General features: G+C 46.0%; 1 protein-coding gene across 1 annotated transcript; it reads right to left on the bottom strand.

The window, feature by feature from the left end:
* Positions 1–9,035: 9,035 nt before the first annotated feature.
* LOC132076533 (C-type lectin domain family 2 member D-like) lies at positions 9,036–17,019 on the bottom strand. The gene is made up of 6 exons (XM_059477668.1): positions 17,002–17,019; positions 11,176–11,332; positions 10,572–10,691; positions 9,542–9,723; positions 9,241–9,341; positions 9,036–9,150 (listed from the first exon to the last, which is right to left on the bottom strand). Exons 1-6 carry the CDS (start codon positions 17,017–17,019, stop codon positions 9,036–9,038), a joined length of 693 nt encoding a protein of 230 aa, XP_059333651.1.
* Positions 17,020–21,549: the final 4,530 nt, after the last annotated feature.

Below are 21,549 nucleotides of genomic sequence, written 5' to 3'. Positions count from 1 at the left end.
ATAAACATAGAAAATGAGCCAATCAAGGTGTTCCTGTTGCATTCCCCAGCAGCTGATAATAATTGTTTACCTTCTCTTCGGGGGCCTCTGGCCTCCCGAAGACGCAGAAATCTGAAAGAAAGGATTTCTGTGAAGAAATGTCTGCGACAGAAGGGGGATAAAAGAAGACCCGAGCTCTTCAGAGGCACGCATGCCTTGTTGGGGGACTTGCGTCCGGCGCGTGTCGTAAATAAACATACTGGGCTTTACAACTTTTATAAAGTTGTGAGGTTTCTTCTTTTCTCCGCAAAACATTATGGCGAGCCAGCCAGGAGTTCTCTGTCCCCGCAGGGGCAGGGGGGATAGACAGACCTCCAAGGCGCGCCCTAGGATTTTTTCCTGGTGGGGCTCCGCTCGTCTCAACTTGCCGCCTGCGAGGACAGACAAGGACCTGCTGGCCTGCGGAGGAAGATACGGTATGTACTGAGGGGCCCCCGGGGGAGGGAAAGGAGAGCAAGGGAGTAAACCACCCGCAGACGTCTGGGTTCAGCTGATAGAGCAGCTGTATTAGAGACGGGGTTCATCGTTCTGATAGAGCAGACTGCAAGCGGTTCTGGGAGTGAGCCGGGTGAACCCATGTATGTGTGTTGAGGGTTCATAGTTCTGATAGAGCAGAACCGCTAGAGGCTCTGGGGGTGAGCCGGGTGAACCCGTGTATGTGTGTATTGGGGGTTCATAGTTCTGATAGAGCAGAACTGTTGAGCCCGTGTGTGTTTTGTTTGTATGTGTGTGTGATGTCCGGACACTGTGTTGCTGTATGGTTAATGTGTGCATTGTGTGGTTGGTGAGCTGTGTTTCTAATCGTGCAAGTGTATAAGTGTATGGTATATAAAAGGAATAAATCTACAGTGTGGGGGGGTCAGTACTACCCATGTTTGAAGCAGTCGAGTGAGGCCTGAGGCGCCAGCTGCAACAGGCTGTGGGGGCAGGGACAGAAGTGCCCCACAGAGAAGCAAGTGGAAGAATGTCAGTGATGGTATTTATCGTGTTTAAATGTAGTGATTTGTGTAGATCTGGTACATTTTAACTGTGAGTATGAGCTCAGAGAGTTCCTTTGCCTTGGATGTTTGATTTTGATTGTGTCCAAGAAAATTAATGTGAGTAAATGCTGAATTATGGTATGCTATGTTGTGTTGAGAAAAGCGAGCACTTTGAGAAATATGCCCTTTCCCAGTGGTTTTGTGTGGTGATTTTCTTCCGCTGCATTGTGGTAATTTGATTCTCAGATTGTGTAGTAGTGTTTGTGGAGATTTTAAGATTTTGTTGCAACAAGAGTGGCATTTTACACAGGAGAACTATAGTACAGTGATTTATGCTTAACTACGATAGAGTTAAAGGAATTCTAAGAATTCCCCCCCTCACAGCAATTCAAGCCTTGGCTCTAGGGAATTTGAGATAAAGGGGGGTGCGGGTGCGAGTGTTTGTGTCTGTGGGCATATCAGAGTTTCGGCTGTGACTAGCACAGCCTTTTTGCAAAGCAGTAAAACAAGTGTAAGTAGACACAGGGCTTAATTGGATTGTGCAAGAAGAAAACTAGAAAAGACTGATATTTTGTTTGATCAGAATATAGTGTCTATATCACGTTTTTGATTAGCATGCTGTGTGAGGTGACAGTGGCTGTCCCCTGGGCACAGGGACAGCTCTGGCTGCCCCGTCTCCCCAGGGAACACGGGAATGGCCTGTGAGCAAAAGCTGGATGTGCAGTTATTGTTGCAGTGTGATGTTTATGAGAAACACTGGTTTTGCTGTTCTAACAAGTGTCAGGGCACATGTAAATTAGAAGTTTCTGGTCAAGCGGATTCAGAACCTAAGGTCTTAGAACTTGTGTGTGGGAACCACATCTGATACCTGCCACCTGGAGCTGTGTGTATAGGAGGAAAGTTGAGAAACTACTGTGAAGGTCTGTAAAAAGGTTTGAGTGGAAGCGAGATAGGGCAAGGAGAAATAAATAATGAGAACTGACCAGAGCAAAGAGGTTCCTAAATTAGCCCCTTTTGGGAGGGGCTCACTGGGAGAAGGCTGCCAATAGAAGCAGCTCAGAAAATAAAAGGATTTATAATACTTCATTGCTGTTAGTACTGTTTTAAAATAGGAGGATAAATGGGATAGAGTTTTGTATGCTGAAATGTCTTTGTGTTTTAAGAAATCACCCAGATTTCTTGAAAAGGGAAAACAAGGCAAAGAGAAAGCAAATCAAACATGTTGTTCAGCATGCAGCATAAGATAGCAACGTATGAAATCAGGCAAGGATTATCATGCTGAAATGCAAAGCAATCACAGTTCACAAAATGAGTACATATGATTTGCTAAAGGCTCCTCCCAAGGTAAGGGAGGAAGGGTAAAGATGACCTCCCCAAAAGGGAAGAATTTTTGTTGACACAAGGGCCATATATTCAGTTTTAAATAAAGCTTTAGTACCTGTGGAGAATGTTTATGTTGCAGTGTGGGGAACAATTGAACAACTGGCCAGTCTGAAAAGGCATCCTTGAGCAAACCTTTAAAGTAATATGTGTACTATGTGTACCTAAAAATTGTACCTTTTGTACAATTCGCTCAATTTGCTAAACATTCTAAAATGAGAAAGGTTACTCTGGAGGCAAATGATATAAAGATGTTTGGCTTAACATTAACAGACACTGAAATTAAGAAAGACATTAGTAAGGAGATATTAGAATAAGTAAACAAGTGTTTTCAAGGGTATGGGCCTCTGCTGTACCAGGGAGAGTGAAAGATGCTCCCCCATGAGCATCAAGTTTAAGGAAAGAACACAACTAGTGAGAACTGAGTAGTACCCTCAAAAGGAAAATAAGGAAGGAATCAGCCTAATAACTGATAGTACTGGATTAAGGGCTGTCAATAAGATAACACAGAATTTATACTCTGTGGTAGCAAATCCATATACCTTACTAACTTGTTTAACACCTGAGCTAACCTGGTTCACTGTTTTAGGCCTAAGAGATGCCTTCTTTTGCCTCCCTATCCACGAAGCCAGCCAGAAAATTTTTGCATTCAAACTCAAGCTCACATAGTCCATGTGCCTGAAGGCTTCAAGATTCCCCACTCCGATTGGAGAACAGCTTGCAAAGACCCAGAGTCCCGGGAAGCTCCACAAGAGGAAAGGAGGCTGTTGCAGTACGTGGACGATCTTCTAGTAGCCACTCAGATGAGAGAAGCGAGATAAGCCTGGACGGTAAGCCTTTTGAATTTCCTAAGACTCCAAGGACGCAGAGTCTCAAAGAAAAGGCACAGGTAGTGAAACAGAAGGTAATCTACCTGGGGTAAGAAGTGAGTGCTGAGCAGCAGACTTTAAGGCAGGGAAGCCATATGGACTGCTCGCCAGACCCCTCTATGCTCTTATTGCCAATGGAAACAGAGATCTCCAGTGGACACAAGACACCACATGGGCCTTTCGCCAGCTAGAGAGAGTGCCCTCATGTCAGCTCCAGCTTTGAAACTTCCAGATGTAAGTAAACCATTCTTTCTATTTTTCCCACTCAAGGAATTGCCCAGGGAATACTGGCTCAGGACTTGGACCCTTACTGAAGGGCAGTTGCTTACTTCTCTAAGCAACTAGATGCAACAGCCAAAGGATGGCCAGGTTGCCTCAGAGCTGTAGCAGCAGTCGTGCTGAATATTCAAGAGGCATGCAAGTTTACCCTGGGACAAAAATGACTGTGCTAGTGTCCCACACAGTGTCTGCAGCACTGGAAGTAAAGGGTGGCCACTGGCTCTCACCACAGAGGTTTCTGAAATGCCAGGCCATCATGGTAGAGCAAGATGATGTAGACATAGTGGTGACTAATATTGTCAACCCAGCTTCTTTTCTCAGTGGAATCAAGGAAAAGCAGTACACCATAATTGCCTGGAGACCATTGAAGCTACCTACTCCAGCCGCCCAGACCTAAAGGACACTCCTTTAGACGATGCGGAGACCTGGTTCACTGATGGAGCAGCTACGTTGCCAATAGGAAGCGACATGCTGGGTATGCAGTGACCACCTGCAGAGAAGTAATCGAGTCTGGACCCTTACCAACAAGTACCTCTGCACAGAAGGCTGAGATAACTGCCCTGACCCGTGCCCTGGAAAGGGCAAAAAAGAAGAGAATAACCATCTACACAGACTCGAGGTATGCATTTGGAGTCACACATGCACATGGAGCTATCTGGAAGGAGAGGGGACTGCTGACGTCACAGGGAAAGAAGAGACAATCCAGCTGCTGGAAGCAGTTCAGCTACCTGAAAAAGCATATTAAGTCACACCAGAGAGTGAGCTTAAAATTGGAGTAAAGAAATGAGCTGGCAGATAGAGACGCAAAGAAAGCAGCAAAGGGTGAGGTACAGATTTTCCTCGAAGGTAAGCCATAATACAATAGTACTAATCGAAAGAGACGTACAACTTCAAGGGATGGGCTACCATTGAAAGAGAGCTAGTAATCCCTTCCCATTTTCATGGTTACTAGTGTAGGAAGAGCACTAGAAAACACACTAGGGCCTAACTACTTAAAAGCCTTTTATAGAGTGTGGCTCCTTTCTCAAATGACCAAGGCTGCGAGTGATACAGAATGCATTGAAATGAAGTGTTGATTTTGAAGTAGTAATTTTCACAGGCTTTCTAGAACACACATCTGATTGAAACAATCATTGTATCATTGTCAAGAATTTATATGCCACTATCACTCAGGTAAGCCGACAATGTGATCCTTGCCTCCAGACTAACCCCAAAATAGCCCCCGGCCAAAACTCGGTCAGACTGGGAGAGGCCATAGGCCTGTACATCAGTGGCAAATTAACTTTTCAGAACTCCTAAGGAAAGAGGGGTATCAGTATTTACTAGTATTGATAGATACATTTTCAGAGTGGCCAGAAACATTCCCTACCAGAACTGTCAAAGCTCAAGAGGGGACCAGATTATTTTTACAAGAAATAACACCATGCTTCAGAGTTCCAGCCACGATATTCTCAGATAAAGAATCACATTTCATTTCCAAAATAGTGCAACAGATTAGTAGCCATCTGGGCATAGATTAGGAACTTCACACCTCATACCGCCCCCAATCAAGTAGCCAGGCAGAGAAAATGAATAATTTGATTAAGCAGCAAATCATAAGACTGGGGCAAGAAGTTAATCTACCTTAGCCCAAGCTCTTCCACTAGCACTATTGCAAATTCAAACTAAACCTTGAGCTAAAGGAATGCTGAGTCCTTTTGGAATGCCTTATAGAAGACCATATAGAATATAAAGGGAATGTCCAGAATGTCCACCTCCATGGTGGCATTAAGCAACCAGCTCAGAGTAATTGAGAAACATGTGGCTGGAACTTGGAGCAGGGAGTTAGATAGCCTGGGGATGATGTATATGTTAAGTCTCTTACAGAGAAGACTTCAGAACCACAGTGGGAGAGACCACTGCAAGTACTTCTCACCACCTTCACTGCAATCAAAATCAAAGAGCAGAATGCCTAGATCCATCACTCTCAGGTGAAGAAAGCCCAGAAGCCCCTTCAGGAGTGACACCAAGAGACAATGAACTGAGACTAAAACTTACTCGGGCAAAATGAGTATATTGCGGTCTGGAGTAGCTCATACTTTAGTGTACAGAATTGTTTTGTATGTAATTATAACTGAAGTTTTAGAACTAAAGAGTACCTCTATCCAAAGCAATGCTGAACGGCCTTAGTCCCTAGCATTTAATCAGTATACTGGATCCATGGGAAAACCTTCTGAGATAAAAGACTTAAACAGATATGTAAACAGATATTACTGTAGTAATCCATGAGAATCAAGTACGTGAAGAGCAAGAATAGCAAGAACAGGAACTGTGAACACTTCAAGGAATCAGAAGAGAAGAAATCAAAGTAAAGTGCTGAGTCATCAATAAGATGGCTTATGAGAGACCAGATGTAATTAGTGTCTGAACCTCCCCTGGTGTATATGAACACCAAGAAGTCTGTGATAGCCTAAGTGGATCAGACTGTTGGTGTAATTTCACCTTGATACAGCCTGTAGAAGTGACCGGCCTTTGAGCTCGAGTTGCTATCAGACTTCCATTTAAATTCAAAGCAGACACTGCACCTTTTACCACAGGAGGGCCTTATACAACCCATACTAATTCACTCTACCCAAACTTGAACCCAAAGTGTATGAAATAGGCCCCTACATAGTAAAGAATGTGAGTGAACAACAGCTAATATTCAACCCAGAATGGTCTCTCAAACGTGTAGAGCTGATAATGTAAATCAGTTTCCTTAAGTCATTTTCTAAGCTGGTTGGCTGAACACCCAGGCAATGGCTGGTAAAAGGTGCTGAACTGCATGTGGTGAATTAACCCAAGCAAAGAAGGTGATTTTCATTATTTATAGCTATCCCTTTTCCTACTGAGATTTGGATCAGTGATTGTCCCAGTCTGAAGCAGTTAGATTCTGCTTAAAAGAGGTAAAGAGAGACCCCCCCCCCCTCAGAGCTGAGCAGCAGACTGTAAGATTTTGAGCATCACTTTTGTGCTGAGTGTTTCAAGTAGCAGAAACCTGATCCCAGTTTCTTCTGAGGCACTGCAATGAATTTAAGCTCTTCTCTCAGATTTCCCCTTCATTATTTACTTGAGGCTTGGACCTGCCCTGAACACAGTCCACAGCTTGATCTTAGCTAAGGGCAAAGTGAGTAAAGTTTTGTAGACCAGGAGAGACATTCCTGCTTGCCACACATCTGGGAAATCAGGTGCTTTGGAGGGGGAAGGAGAGGTTAGATTCCCTGAGGTCTCTACATTTCAGAACAAACATCTGCTTCAAGTATGACCTAAACCTCTGTCAGATACACTTGTAAAGTGTGTCTGAATTTGCAGTGTGAGCCCAGCACATCCCTCTGGCAGGGAGGGATGGTCATAGACAGAAAGCAGTTCCTGTTTCCCATAACAAACATCTAACTGGCATATTAGAGACAGGATTAGGAGTTTTAAATGGAACTGATTCAGAAATACTGATGAATAGACTGGCCACTGCAGCAGGTAGCCTAACAAAATTGAAGCAGCCTTTATAGTAATCTCTATTGGCATTAGGAACTAGCCAGTGGCAGATTTCAAAGTACTGCCAAAGTAAGGAAGTATGAAAAGGCCGGGGACCAAGACCACAAGTTAATAGTAGAAGCACTTAGTACAGTTCAAGATAATGTGTCTTTAGCTTTCAATTGTATACAAGCACAGTTATGGATACAAGCAACAGCAGCTCTGATCATACGAGAAGGGGGTGAAGGTAATTTTCCAGCTGAAATTCAGAAAATTGTGTGAGATAATGCAATTGATTTTGAAAGGAAGTTTCAATCTTGGTGGACTATGGCGAATTTCACCTATGATCCTGCTTCTAATGTGGCCACTGCCTTTGAGCTTACCATACGTAATGCCACTGTTTATGTTATCCATCCCATCGTTGCTCTAGGATTAAACCATGAAAAAACAATACTCTATCCTTCAGAACATGGAGTGCGGGCACGAAAGATGAATGAAAAGTAGCAGACAGTAAACTAGAATCCTGCATTACTAGAGAACTGATGGGATTCATTTGTGAAAGCAATACTATTAATGCTCAGGATGTGTGTTTGGACACTGAACAGAGTATTTGTCACTTTGAAATTCACCCAGTCACTGACCAGAAAACTGTGCTCGTATATACTGGAAAAGGGTGTGTGTGTCTGAGAACTGCCTGTGCTGCTGTAAAAATTGATAGCAATAGTTTTATTCTGTCTAGTAGAAATCATTCTAATTTCTGTATTTGTAATTTTGTTAAGATTATCAGGTGTGACTTTTCGTACTTGGCCCCAGTGACATCCCACCAGCTGATTATAGCTAACTACCGATGTATCACAGACTACCACCTACTCCTATTGAGATGAACCCTACATTAGTAAAACAATTAATTAAGCAACAAGGCCTATTGGAGATCTTAAAGGAATTCCAAGAAAGTAGAAAGAAAACCTTAATTAATGTCCAACATGATACAAAGAAGATAGCCAGAGTTCTACAAAGAATAAAACAAAATATAGATCATCACTAGTGAGATGTGATCTTTGGGTGGTCACCAACTGCAAATAGAATCTTTAATAAGTTGTGCCACACCATTGTAGTTTTACTAATATTAGTTGGGATAAACTTAGGATTATCTACTATATTGTTAATTTGGGACTGGAGAATACTACAACGAATAGCTGTATTAACCTCTTTATCAAACATAGATGGTAGAGCATTAAAAGACACTTATTGTCATGAAAGTTTTCATTAAGTAAAAGAATTTACTTATTTCCTAGGAAAGGGGGGAATGAGACAGAGTAGAGATCCATTCTGAATTAAGTGAAGTGTCTAAAAGAAGTGAAAAGTCTGTGAAGCCAAAGCTGAAGGAAAAACTCACATGCTGAGACAGCAAAGAGACAGAGAAAGAAAAACAGAAAAGACCAGGAGGTCAATTTGTCCCCGACATAAGAATTCCTTTGATAAAGAAGAACTGGCGATAAATGTCACGCGGAATGAATATGTAGGAACCTATTGTGAAACTGTATGCATATGCATTTAGAAAAGAGATAAAAAGAGATCAGAGATCTTCAGAAGTATGCATGCCATTGGAAGAGAATTTTCTCTGCATGCGTCCAGCGCCATAAATAAACATACCGAGCTTTACAACTTTTATAAAGTTGTGAAGTTTCTTATTTTCTCCGCAAAACAGGATTTTAACCGGTAATGAACTTTTATAAAAAGTGTAAATACTGAGCCATGTTTCTCACATGTAATGAGGGCACTGCACTCCCTGCAGGCATCATCGGTGGCAGGATGGATTGCAGAGACTTTTCCTTTGCAGCCCCAGGCCAGCACTGGCACTGGGGATGAAGAGGCACTGAGGTGACCCTGAGAGGAAGTGCAAGGCACAGGGCGCAGCTGAGGAAGGACAGCGCTGTGCTGGGCTCAGAGATGAAGCTGGCACTGCCCAGTGTGGAGAAGGTCCTTTGTGCAGCCCTTGTTACAGGGGAGCTTGGGCCTTGCTGCAGACATACGGCCGCTCGTTGGAGCAGTTCACACTCCTGAATTTATCGTCAGCCAGGTACACACACTCGGAATTGTGAAAAACAGGAACCCTGCAGGGAGGAGCAGAGGCAGCGCTGGCTGCCAGGGGAAGCCCTTGTGCCCCTGTGCCCGCAGGCCCTGCCCGGCTCCCCGGCACTCACCGGGAGCTGTAGCTGCTGCCGTCCCCCCAGTGCAGGCGCTCGCCCCGTCTGCGCAGCCCGAGCCAGAAATCGCCGTTCCCACAGAGGCGGGAGAGCAAATCCTGCCCAGGAGAGAGGAGTGGGAGCTGCCCCGGCCCCTCGGGGGGACACGTGCCCGGGGCTGCCCCCGCACGCCGGGGCTCCTTCCCTGCAAGGCCCCGGCCCAGGGCTGCAGCCCCGGCCCTGCGAGCACCGAGCCCGGCCCAGGAGCGCCCCCAGGCTGCCCTCAGCCACCCCACAGCGCCCGCAGCCCCTCACTCACCATGGCCTCCTCATCCTGGGCAATGGCCAGGGAGGCCCCGAGCTCGGAGCACCGTTCCTGACCCTGATCCCACGTGCTGAAATCCAGTGAGAAGTAGTAGCAGACCCCAATGTAGCCCATCCAGCCATGGGGACAGCCCAGAACCAAGAGTGGAGTGGCAGGTGTGACTGGAACCTGTGGTGCTGCAGGGGGAAGAGGAGAAGCTCAGAGGATTCCCCTGTGCAGGGAGCAGGGAGCCCGCTCTGCCCCGAGGGGCTGGGCCCACGCTGCTGCCCCTCCCTTACCTGCCAGCACAGCCAAGGCCACCCCCAAAGCCAGCACCAGCACCAGGAGCAGCAGAATCAGCACCGCCGTGCCCACGGGATGGCACCTGAACCGTTCACCTGGAGCAGGAAAGAGCTGCTGGCTGCCAGAAGCAGAGCCGGCCCTGCAATCTGCTCAGCCCACGGCCAGGGAGCAGAGCAGGGAGCCCTGAGGCAGTGTGGGCCTCCCTCAGCTGGCAGCCAGAGAGCCAAGAGCCTGGCCACAGGCAGGGACACAGCTGTGGGCACAGGCAGGGACACAGCTGTGGGCACAGGCTGCAGCAGGAGAACTGCACAGCCTTGGGGACAGCTGGGGCTCTTGCTTCCAGCCACGGATGGGGCCCGGCAGAGCACGAGGCCTCTTCCAGACATCGGGAAACAGCCACACACCTGCCAGCCCTGGCCTTGGGAGGGGACACGGGCCCCTGCCTAGAGGGCACAGGGGTGACCCTGTACTCACCCAGGAATCTTCTGAGGTTCCTTTTGTGTTCATTGCCCGTTGCTGCTGTGCCCTGGGGAGCCAGGGGCTCCACTCCCATTTTTGGTGCAGAATCCATTCTCCACATCTGCATTCACGGCACGCTCACAAGTGGCATCCCCCTGCTTATGCCAAGAGGCTTCTTGGGCCCCAGGCAAGTGTGGAAGCGCGGCTGCTGGTCCCTCCTGGGGATGCCGGGCCTCGTTTGCCACTCCAGGAATGGAGTAGAATTCACTCTTCTCCGGCTCACAGGCGCCATCTCTCTGCCCGGAACAAACAGCCCCTTGCTGCGGAGACATCAGGAGTGCTGCTGGCAGATCCTTTGGGAGCTCGGCCTCGGGAACAGCTTTGCAGCCGCGCTGATGGCGCCCTGAAAGAGACACAATGAGATGTCGCTGCTGGTGCCGGCCGTTCGGGGGCTCAGGAGGGCGGTGGCAGCTGTGGCTGCGCTGTCGCCGCTGCCCAGAGGTGCGGCAGCAGGTGCGGAGACAAGCGCAGCCTCCGGGAGCTCTGCGGTGGCCGCAGCCGCGGCCCCTGTGGCTCTGCAGCCGCTGCAGCCCAGCTCCGTGCCGGGCCGGGCGCTGAGAGCGCCTGCGAGCTGCCGGCTGCTGCTGGCCCGGGGCAGCTGCGGCTCGGAGTCCGCCTGCCGAGGGGCGAGAAGCAGCAGCCCCGGGCTGCTCACCATTGTGCCCCGCATGATTCCCTGCCCCGGCGCCTCGGAGCCCGGGCACACCGAGCGCCGGCACGGCCGCCGCGGCTCCTGCCTGGGCACACGGAGCGGCTCCCGGCACAGAGCGCAGCGCCGAGAAGCCTCGGCCCCGGAGCAGCCAGGATGCGCCGCTTTGTGCCCGCACCCGGCGCCTGCAGCGCTTTGGGCTCTGAGGCACTGGGTTCAAGTTCATGCCGTGCCAGCCCCGAGCCGGGCACGGACACCTCCCGCCCGAGCAGCGGCCCCGAGCCCGGTGCCGCACGGGCGGGAACGGTGCCGGGCACGGAGCAGCCGCCTCCGTCCTAGCGAGAGCAGCCGCGATGAGCCATGCGAAAAATGCATATTTTATGATTGGCTTTTTGCTAATATTAAAATGAATATTATATGTGTTATGTTAGAACAGTATGCTGTACTAAGTTTCTTAAGTAATATGTTAAATACAGTTCTGGGTTATAACATAATGTTAAAATAGAAACTATGCTGTGTAAGATACTTTTTAAAGAGAGGCCTTGCACTGAGATAGCAGCCACAGGACACCTAAATCTTTCAGTGAAAAAGAATACATGCCCCCCTTATCAGAACGAACGAACTTCTTCCTGCCTCTCTCAATCCTTAAGACTCTGTCAGTATGCAGAGGAAGAAGCTGACACTGACCAGACAGAATCCTGTATTTGAATGGAGTTCATGCATCGTGTATGAGGTGCATGAATATTCAACAGGCTATTGCTTTTAAGGGTTAATCCTCTGTTAACGTGTGTTTTTTTCCGGACTTATTTTGCCCAGAAGAAGGTACCTAGACCTTCTGTAACTCTGTTCTTATTGTCTCGTTTTGTTCTAAATCCTAATTGTCCAAATTATTATTACCCTAATTATATTACTATTTTTATAAACATTTTATTACTATTAGACTTTTAAAATTTTACAAACAAGTGATTGGCATTTTTCACAATTTGGTAGCAGAGCATGGTTGCTAACACCTCGCTGCCGGTGCTTTAGGAGAATCAGGGTGGGGAAGGTGCGCCCTGCACTGTTTGGCAACATCGCTCTGTTTCCCTTATGGTGACCGACAGACGCAGGTTATGATGTGTGGACAAAAGGAGGCAATAAAACAAAGAGAAGGGAAAAAGGCTCCCTACAGCCGCGGTAATTGGCCCCTAAGACTAGTAGTGCGCACGAAGAAGCCGGGAAGGAAAAGGGATTGGTAAATATTTCTCGGGGGGCAGGTACGGGGGGATGAATATGTGTGAATGAGAGGAGGGCTGGTTGTCCCAGATCTGCCAAGTGAGCAAGGAGTCTTTCAAGCTGCATTTCCTTCTTTTCGTGAGAAAATAGGCCAGTAAAGAGAAGAAGCGAGAGATAAAAGGAGTGAGAGAACCCCCCGGGGTAACTGGGACTGGGTCTCAGGGAGGGGTTGGACCCCTCGGAGGTAGGGAGCAAGGTTCCTGGCCCAATCCACTAGGAAACGGGACAGGAGGGGCCCCTAAAAACCTGCTGGGATGAGGAATTTATATTCCAATAGCATCCAGGGTTGGGCAAAATTCTGCCGGATTGAGGATATGCCCGAGAGCATCCGGGGTTGGACAACGCAGCTGGATTGAGGGATATCCATGAGCACCGGGACTGGCCAGTAACACCTGAAATTGTAACAGGTGATTGGAAAGTAAAAGGTTCCTTATTGATGTTTTGTTGTGCATGTGAGAGTGAGTCACACACAGAATCAGCCATTGTCCCCTGGGTGGGTGGGGGCTGTGGCAGAACATGTATGTGACCTGCAAACAGACCATTGTTTTCTCTTGAGTGTGGAGAGAGCCGTGGCTAAAGAGTGTGAGTGACACACAGACAGCTTGGTGACACAGGTGAGGGGCTAAAGAGTGTGAGTGACACACAGACAGCCTGGTGTCACAGGTGAGGGGCTAAAGAGTGTCAGTGACACACACACAGCCTCACAGGTGAGGGGCTAAAGAGTGTGAGTGACACACAGACAGCCTGGTGTCACAGGTGAGGGGCTAAAGAGTGTGAGTGACACACAGACAGCCTGGTGTCACAGGTGAGGGGCTAAAGAGTGTCAGTGACACACAGACAGCCTGGTGTCACAGGTGAGGGGCTAAAGAGTGTGAGTGACACACAGACAGCTTGGTGTCACAGGTGAGGGGCTAAAGAGTGTGAGTGACACACAGACAGTCTGGTGTCACAGGTGAGGGGCTAAAGTGTGAGTGACACACAGACAGCATCACAGGTGAGGGGCTAAAGAGTGTGAGTGACACACAGACAGCCTCACAGGTGCACGGGCACCAGAGGTGACCAGAGCCAGGGCCCTTCCCGGAGGCCCGGTGTCACTGAGACCCACAGGCCAACCCCAAGGCGAGGGGGGCCACAGGGACCCACAATTCCCTGGTGACAGGGATCTGCTTTGGGTCCTGAGGGTGTGAAAGAATGTGTGAAAGTGAATGAGAAATAAAAGTGAGTGAAAGTAGAGAAATGAACGTATGTGTAATGTAGACTGTTTATTTTAAGCTTCCCTATACCTCCTTGGAGGCAGGCGTATTGTATTGAAAAGTAGTGTGAGAAAAAGGGTTTTTAATTTTTTGTGTGCTTAGTTGGAAGAAGGTGGTATTTAGGTTGCTAGTGAAAGAGAAAAACAGAGGCAGGGGATGGATAGATAAGATCTTGAAAAATGGGACAGAAAACCAGTAAGTTAAATACAGGTAAGGAAGGGGGGAGTTAAAAGCCTACCAGCTGAGATACCCCAAAATAGCCCTTTGGGAGTTATGTTAGCTAACCAAGACACGAATCCTTGCAAAAGGATAAAATACAGGGCAGGCAATAGTTGATAGGAAAAACATGCAAACTATTGAAAAAGGGGAATTAACCTTAAACTAGTAAGCTCAAACTGGTGAATTATATACTTTGAAAACAGCAGTAGAATATTTAGCACAAAAGAAAAGAACCATATATACTGATTCGAGGTATGCCTTTGGAGTAGTACACACCTTTAGAAAAATTTAGGAAGAAAGAGGATTACTTAATTCAGTGTGCTTAAGTTTTTCATTTTCCCTTTTCCTAATAAATTATATTTTTGACTTGGAGTCTCTCACTGGTTTTGCTTTCAAACAGGCAGAAAGAATCGGCCGCTTAAATATTCAAAAAGGTTATAGCTAAACAAAGACACTGTAAAAGTAACAGGAACAAAAGGAGAGAGTTTCACAGTTCCTGTCATTTAAGATGTGGTAATTGAGAGAGAAACTAAAATTTTGGTGGGAGATATCTTACTATTCCCTGGGGCAGGTAGCAACTTATTAAAAAGAGACTTAAAAGTAAAACTAGAAATAGGAGTTATACCAGAAGAAGAGAAAATGGCAGCTAGAGTTTTAAAACTTGGCCAAGAGGATGAGAAAAAAATTAACAAAGAAGTTTGGGCTGGAGAGGGAAGGATTAAATATTGACCCCATAAAGGTCACAATTGAGAGAGAAGATTGTCCCATATGTATACATCAGTATCCTATATCCTTAGAAAGATGGGAAGGTTTGAAACCAGTAATAGAAGGAATTCTAAAGGATGGGACGTTAGAACCTTATATGTCTTCTCATAATACCCCTATTCTCCCACTAAAGAAGCCCAATAGAAACTATCTTTTATTATTTGGAGAAACTGAAGTTAAAGTTAGAGAAGCTACTATATGACTTTTGAATTCTCTTGGGGAAAAAGGATTAAGGGTATCAAAAGGGAAATTTGTAGAACCAGAGGTAAATATCTTGGACACTTAATGATTAAGAGTCACTGGAAACTCAACCCCAAGAGAATTGCAGAAATTTTCTCTCTTCCCCCTCCCTCTTCAAAAAGAGAAATCAGAAAACTACTCGGATTCTTGGGATATTGCAGATTATGGATTGATGGGTACACACGAGCAACAACAATTTTATATGGAAAATTAACAATGGAAAATGATGTTAAATTAGGAGAGCTGAAGTTAAAACTGGCCTAAGTACCAGTGTTAAGCTTACCTTCGTTAGAAAAACCCTTTTCATTTGTACATAAATGTAGAAAATGGAGTAGCTCATAGAATTCTAATTCAGGAGTGGGAGGAGTAAAGAGACCAGCAGTTTATTTATCAAAGATGTTAGACCCGGTAAGCCTTGGCTGGTGGTTTGTATTCAAGCTATAACAGCTACTGCAATCCTAGTCCAAGAAAGCTGTAAACTTCCTTTTAGAAGTAAACTAGTTGTGTGTACACCTTGTGCAGTCCAAGGTACCTTGAAATAAAGAAAAGAGAAAAAGATAGGGAAAAGAAAAGAGAGTAAGAAGAAAAGAAGGGGAGGGGTGGTTAGCAAACTCTGGGATGTTGGAATGCAGAGTAATGATGCCTTGGTGCTGGAGGAGGACAAAAGTTTGAATGCAGTTTCTGCATGAAGGGCAGGGAAGTGTCTTAACACATGGCTGGTAGGAAGTTGCTCAGTGCCGAACTGGGATCCGGAGAAGGTTTAACAGAACAGACACTCCTTGAAGGGAAAGAGAAGATATGTTAACTAAGGAAAAGGAATGTCAGGAGCACCGGGGGACGCCAGGTTTGGGTTATCAAGGCTAGAAAGGGTTTGGCCGCTCTCGTACGAGCGGCGGGGTCTCAGAGCGGGCTGGCTCAGTAGCGGAGCTGCCGAGGGGGGCTCCGAGCCTGCTGGATCTGAGTCCAGGATGGCAGCCCCGGGCCGGCAAGTGGGGGGAGAGAGAGAGAAGAGAGGGCAAAAGGGACCCGAGGCACACCCCCAGGGTCCCCAAGCTCGTGGCTGTCTGCGAGCTTCCTCCCCCGTTCCTGCTAGGGCAGAATCTCCTCTGCCCCTTCCTGCTAGGGCAGGAGCTGCTCTGGTCGGAGTCACTGCAATAAAGATAAGTAAAGAATGAGAAATAACTGAGGAATGTTGGGAAATCACAGTTAAGGAGTGTCAAAAACGATTGGCTATAAATTAGTAGAAGGAAGTGACAAGGGAAAAAGAGGGCAAGCCTGGATTGACCACTGTACTCGCTACTGAGCAGCTCACACACACCTGCTGTGGGCAGCAGCCCCATAGGCAGGGAAGGTGGGGGTATAAGCCATACCAGACCCCTGTTATTCCTTTTTCTTTCACTCATTTGTTGCCCTTTCCCTTTCAGAATCCTGGCAAGATCATGTCACAAATGCTACCGAAAGCACTACACAGAAAGAAACCCAAGTTCCTCTTTTATCACCCACACCCTTGTCAACAGCCACTGCTATAACCCATGCAAATTAAGTTTCTGTAAGCAAAATGGGGAAAATTCTTAGATTGCAACAAACTTCTGAAAAAGTAGCAATAGATTTGGAATTGAATGTCCAAACGGAGAGAAATAGATTTGTTTTACATTTAATCATAAAGATATAGTTCAGGAGTCGGTAAAAAAACAACTAGTAAACAAAAAAGTAAAACCAGCACAGAAATCTAACTCTATATTGACCCCAAATTATATGCTGAATCATATAATACTCCGAGAAATTATAGAAATTATAACAAATAAAGTTACTCGTGCATTGGAATTAATATCAAGTCAGCAAAGCCAAACAAAAACTGTGGTGTGTCAGAAAAGGTTGGCTTTGGACTATTTATTGGCTAAAGAAGGGGGTCTTTGTGGAAAGTTTAATATATCAGATTGTTGAAAATAGATGACAACAGAGATGTTCTTCAGGAAAAAGCAAAAGCTATCAGAAAAATAAGCCAGGTACCAGTGAAAAATTAGAAAACAATGTTAAAACCTAGCTGAAAGTGTGTTAGAGATAAGAAGATAGAAGAAATTAGGATTTTTCCTTTTATGTGTTACAACTGTTTTGATATTTCTTGCTCGTTTAATCCCCTGTTTTATTTGATTGCCAGAATAGTCCAGAGGATGCAAGTATTCAGTCTTGTATTTTTGACGAGATTGAATAAATCTTTCTAAAATTATGAAAAGTGAGCAGCGTTTTCTCACAGGCTCCATGCCGGCCATCCGGGCAAGGAGGAGAGCGCGGGCAGCCGCTCCCTCGGCTGCGATCCCAGCGCAGGGGGCACACGGGGGAAGCCGGCACCAGGAACTCGCCAGAACCCCCCGGCCCTCAGCGCGGCCCCTCCGCCCGCAGCGAGCCCCGAGCTGGGGCAGCACCGACCGCGGTCCCACCTGGGCTGCAGCCGCCTCTGAGTTCCTCCATCACCTCGCAGCTCTGGGCTCCGCCGCCGCCGCTCTGCAATGCCCCGAACGCGGCTCCACCGCTCTCGTCCCGGCCAAAAATCCCGGTCACGGCCGCTGCCAACGCAATGTAAAGTCCGGTGGGAGCGGCTTTTGCATAAGAAGTGCAATAAAGGATCATAAAGCAATAAAGGAGGATAAAGGACCTTTGCCCGCAGTGAAAAGATGGGCGTGCCGTGCCGTGCCCCGTGTACCGCGGGGGAAAGGGGAGGATCGCGGTCCGCCGCGGGTGACACCCCCAGAAGCAGCTACCGGGGGCTGAAGTTCTTCTCCAGGTCCTCCAGGCCGGGTTCTTTTTCTTAGCGCGGGTTTTCCGGGGTAGGAACCTCCTCCGCCCTCCCGCCTCGCGGAGAATTTGCAGTTCAAGCAGATCAAATGAATCCCAATTGTCAGTGATTTCCACCACCTGCTATTTGTCCCCTCTTTTCTTAAATGGATTTGACAGTTCTTCCTTTCCTCCCACAGACCTGGAAAGCAAAATGCCCACCTGCCCCATGGCCATCCCCGCTGCCTTGTCCCTCTTTCTCTCCCCTTTACTTGGCACCACTTTCTCCCTCCTCCTTCTCTCCCTGCCAGCTCCAGCAAAGCCATTTCCCCCACTGGCACCATCTGCCTCCTGTCCCTCGCTCCCATTTTGCCCACTCTGAACTCCTGGAGCCACTGAGAGTCACCACATTTTTGGGTGTGTTGCCAGGGCTCAGGAGCACCAGGGACTGTAGCATTCTTGATATTTGGTGACATCAGGAGGAACATCAATAAAATTTGTACATTAGGCTTCCAGAGGGCAGACTTTGGCCTATTCAGGAGACTTATTCAGAGTTCTTTGGGAAGCAACCCTTAAAAACAAAGGAGTTCAGGAAAGGTGATCTCAGAGATCTTGAGGGTACAGGAACAGACTGTCCCTGTGTGCCCAAAGACAAGTCCATGAGGCAAATGTCCAGCCTGGACTGGAATGAGGTTTTGAAGGAACTTAAGAATGAAAGGAGGATGTATCATCTTTGGAAGGAGGGTCAGGTTTCTCAAAAGTATTTAAGGGGGCTGCTAGGGTATGTAGGAAAAAGATTAGGGAGGCCTAAGCTCAGTTTGAACATAATTTAGCATTTTTTGGAAGGGATAAATAAAAACTGTTTTTACAAATATATTAATGGTAAAAGGAAGGGTAAAACCAGCCTTTGTTCTCTTTTGGATGTGGGAGGGAACTGCCGATGAGAAAAAGGCAAAGGTGCTGAACTGTTTCAATATTGGGTCAACAACCGATGATGGACTTGGGACATGGTTAGCATAAGAAATTTGATAACAGGGTGCCTTGGCAATAGGAAACAGAACTTTGAGGATTAAATCAGGATTACAAGAAGATTGAATCACGTGTGTTTACAGGAAAAAGAAACTTACATAGGACTTCTGCAAGCAAGAAATGTTTGTTTTTGTGATGATTAACCCAATCACTGTAGTAAAACATTACACATCTTCCTAGACTGTGGAGAGTTTAGTTCAAGCATGGCTTAAAGAAAAAGGCCATGAAGCCTTACAATTGAGAGAAAAGAAAAAGGTAGTTGCAAAGCAGTTCAAAAAGCAGTTCCCAGCCTGATTTCTATAAACAATTAGACTCTCTCAGGCATCACTTTATAAACAATAAGTTTCTCAGGCAGTCTTCCCATAACAAGCAAAACACCCTCTCTGAGAAAAGATGGCACCCTGAGAACAGATGTGGAAATTTTGGGAACCTTTCATATCACAGTGAGAACACTGGTTTTATTTTGTGTAAACAATTAACGGTATTGTAAAACAAAAGGAGTGGTTAGAGTTTTCTCTGTTAGCCTATCATGAACCTGGATTTTGGAATATGCATGAAGTTTGTTAACACTGTTATTTAAAGTGGCTGATCGATCAATAAACTTGAGTTCGATGCATTAAAGGATGGTTGTTCTCCCTTCATCTCAACACTAGACTAAGTATATAAGCATTTGTATCCCACAATAAAATCCTTCCATGAGCAGGTGACCCTGCTGGTGGGTGCAGGAAAGGCTGTGCATGTGTCTGTCTGGGCTCCAGCAAGGCCTTTGGCAGTGTCTGCCACAGCTCCCTCCTGGAAAAGCTGCAGCCCAGGGCTGGCACAGGAGCACTCTGTGCTGGGCTCAGCCCTGGCTGGATGGGCCAGAGAGTGGTGCTGAGGGTGCTGCATCCAGCTGGGGCCAGGCACCAGGGGTGTCCCTCAGGGCTCTGGGCTGGGGCCAGCTCTGTTCAGTGTTTGCACTGACCCCATGGATGAGGGCATTGAGGCTTTCATTAGTGACTCTGCAGAGGACTCTGAGCTGGGAGCTGTGTCCATCTGTGGGAAGGTAGATGGGTCTGCAGAGAGACCTGGAACTGTTGGATGGATGGGCAGAGTCCAAGGAGATGAAGTCTAATAAATCCAAGTGCCCAGTGCTGCATTTTGGCCACAATAACCCCTGCCATGCTCTGGGCTGGGGACGGTGTGGCTGGGCAGTGCCCAGGCTGAAAGGGACCTGGGGGTGCTGGTGACAGCGGGCTGAACGTGAGCCAGCAGTGTGTCCTGGTGGCCAGGAAGGCCAAGGGCTCCTGGCCTGGATCAGGAATGGTGTGGCCAGCAGGAGCAGGGAGGTCTATTAAACATTGACCAAAATACAACAAAAGGACTACATAAGTGTGAAAAACGCCGATCACCTGGTTTTTAAAATTTTGAAAGTTTCATAGTAATAAAATGGTTAGAAAAATAGTAATATAATTAGAGTGATAATAATTTGGACAATTTGGACTAGGACAATATGAGACAATAGAAACAAAGAGTTACAGACAGTCCAGGTACCTCTTTCTGGGCAAAATAAGCCCAGAAAAGAACCCACGTTAACAGAGGATTAACCCTTAAAAGCAACAGCCTGTTGCATATTCATACACCTCATGCATGATGCATAAATTCCATTCAAACTCAGGATTCTGTCTGGGCAGTGTCAGCTTCTTCCTCTGAATCCTGATGGTGTCTTCAGGGCTGAGTGAGGCAGGAAGAACTCAATAATGGAGCAATAAATTCTCTTTTTCTGAAAGATTTGGGTGTCCTGTGGCTGCTATCTCGGTGTGAGTCCTTTTCTAAGAAAAAAAGTATCTTACATGGCATAGTTTCTATTTTAACATTATGTCAGAACTTAAAACTATATTTAACACACTACTTAAGATGATTAATACAGCATTACTTTCTAACATAACACATAATATCTTCATTTGTGTATTTGTGAAAAGCCAATCATAAAATACACAATTTTCACATTAAATGTGTTATGTTGGAAAGTTATGCTGTATTAGTCTCTTTTAAGTAGTGTGGCAAATATAGTTTTTAGGCTACAGCATAATATTAAAATAGAAACTGTGTGATGTAAGAAACTTTCTGTAACTAGCACAAGGAATGGATAAGATAATCAAGAAATTCTTCACATAGCGATAACAGCAAGAAGACACCAAGATCCCAAGAGAAGAACTCTTGCCTCCTAATTGGGAAAGCTCAGATGAGGGGGAGAGTTGAAATTAAGCAGAAACCCCCTTAGTTTGAAAGGAATTTGATTCTTGTATGAGATTTATGAATATGCAATAGGCTGTTGCTTTTAAGGGTTAATCCTTTGTTAGCAAGGTGTGCTTTTGTGCCAGAATGCAAAAGCACCCGGACGTCCGTAATTCTTTGCTTTTTTCTTGTCTTTTATTGTCCTAACTTTGATTGTCCAAATTCTTATTGTCCTAATTTTTATTACGATTTTCATTATTACTAAACTTCTAACGTTTTAACACAAGTGAATGGTGTTTGTCACAACTACACTATCACTTCTAACACCCATCACCTGTATTTTTACCTCACGTGGCCCTGTTTCAGTGCATCTTTCATAGTTCTAATTCTCTAAAGTGCCTGGTTTTTTTGCATGGCCATATTTTGAAACTCATTGAAACAACCTCTCTCTCACCAATGTCACCTCTGTTCCATGGCCCTCCTAAGTCAGCAGCCTTGTCTCAGTGATTGCAAACAGATGTTCAAGGCTGTGGGACCTTTCTCAGGTTTTGAGAATTCTCTACAAATCTATTTCTCACATCTCTCTTTATTGGACTGTAAAAACTTTTTTGATGGTCTTATGTATTATTTGTATATACAGTGAAGTATATAGGGTACTATTACTTATACTGTTATTACAATAATTAATATTTGGAAATTTATTTTGTAACTTTCATTTAGTTAAGGTATAAAGTATTTTTTCTTTAATAGATTGTTTAATTAGGATTTATTGCTTGTTTTTA

The sequence above is a fragment of the Ammospiza nelsoni genome, chromosome 8 (genome assembly GCF_027579445.1).
Source record: "Ammospiza nelsoni isolate bAmmNel1 chromosome 8, bAmmNel1.pri, whole genome shotgun sequence".
Classification (NCBI taxonomy): domain Eukaryota; kingdom Metazoa; phylum Chordata; class Aves; order Passeriformes; family Passerellidae; genus Ammospiza; species Ammospiza nelsoni.
Note: the sequence above shows the minus strand (reverse complement) of the source record. Positions and strands in the feature narration are given on the sequence as shown.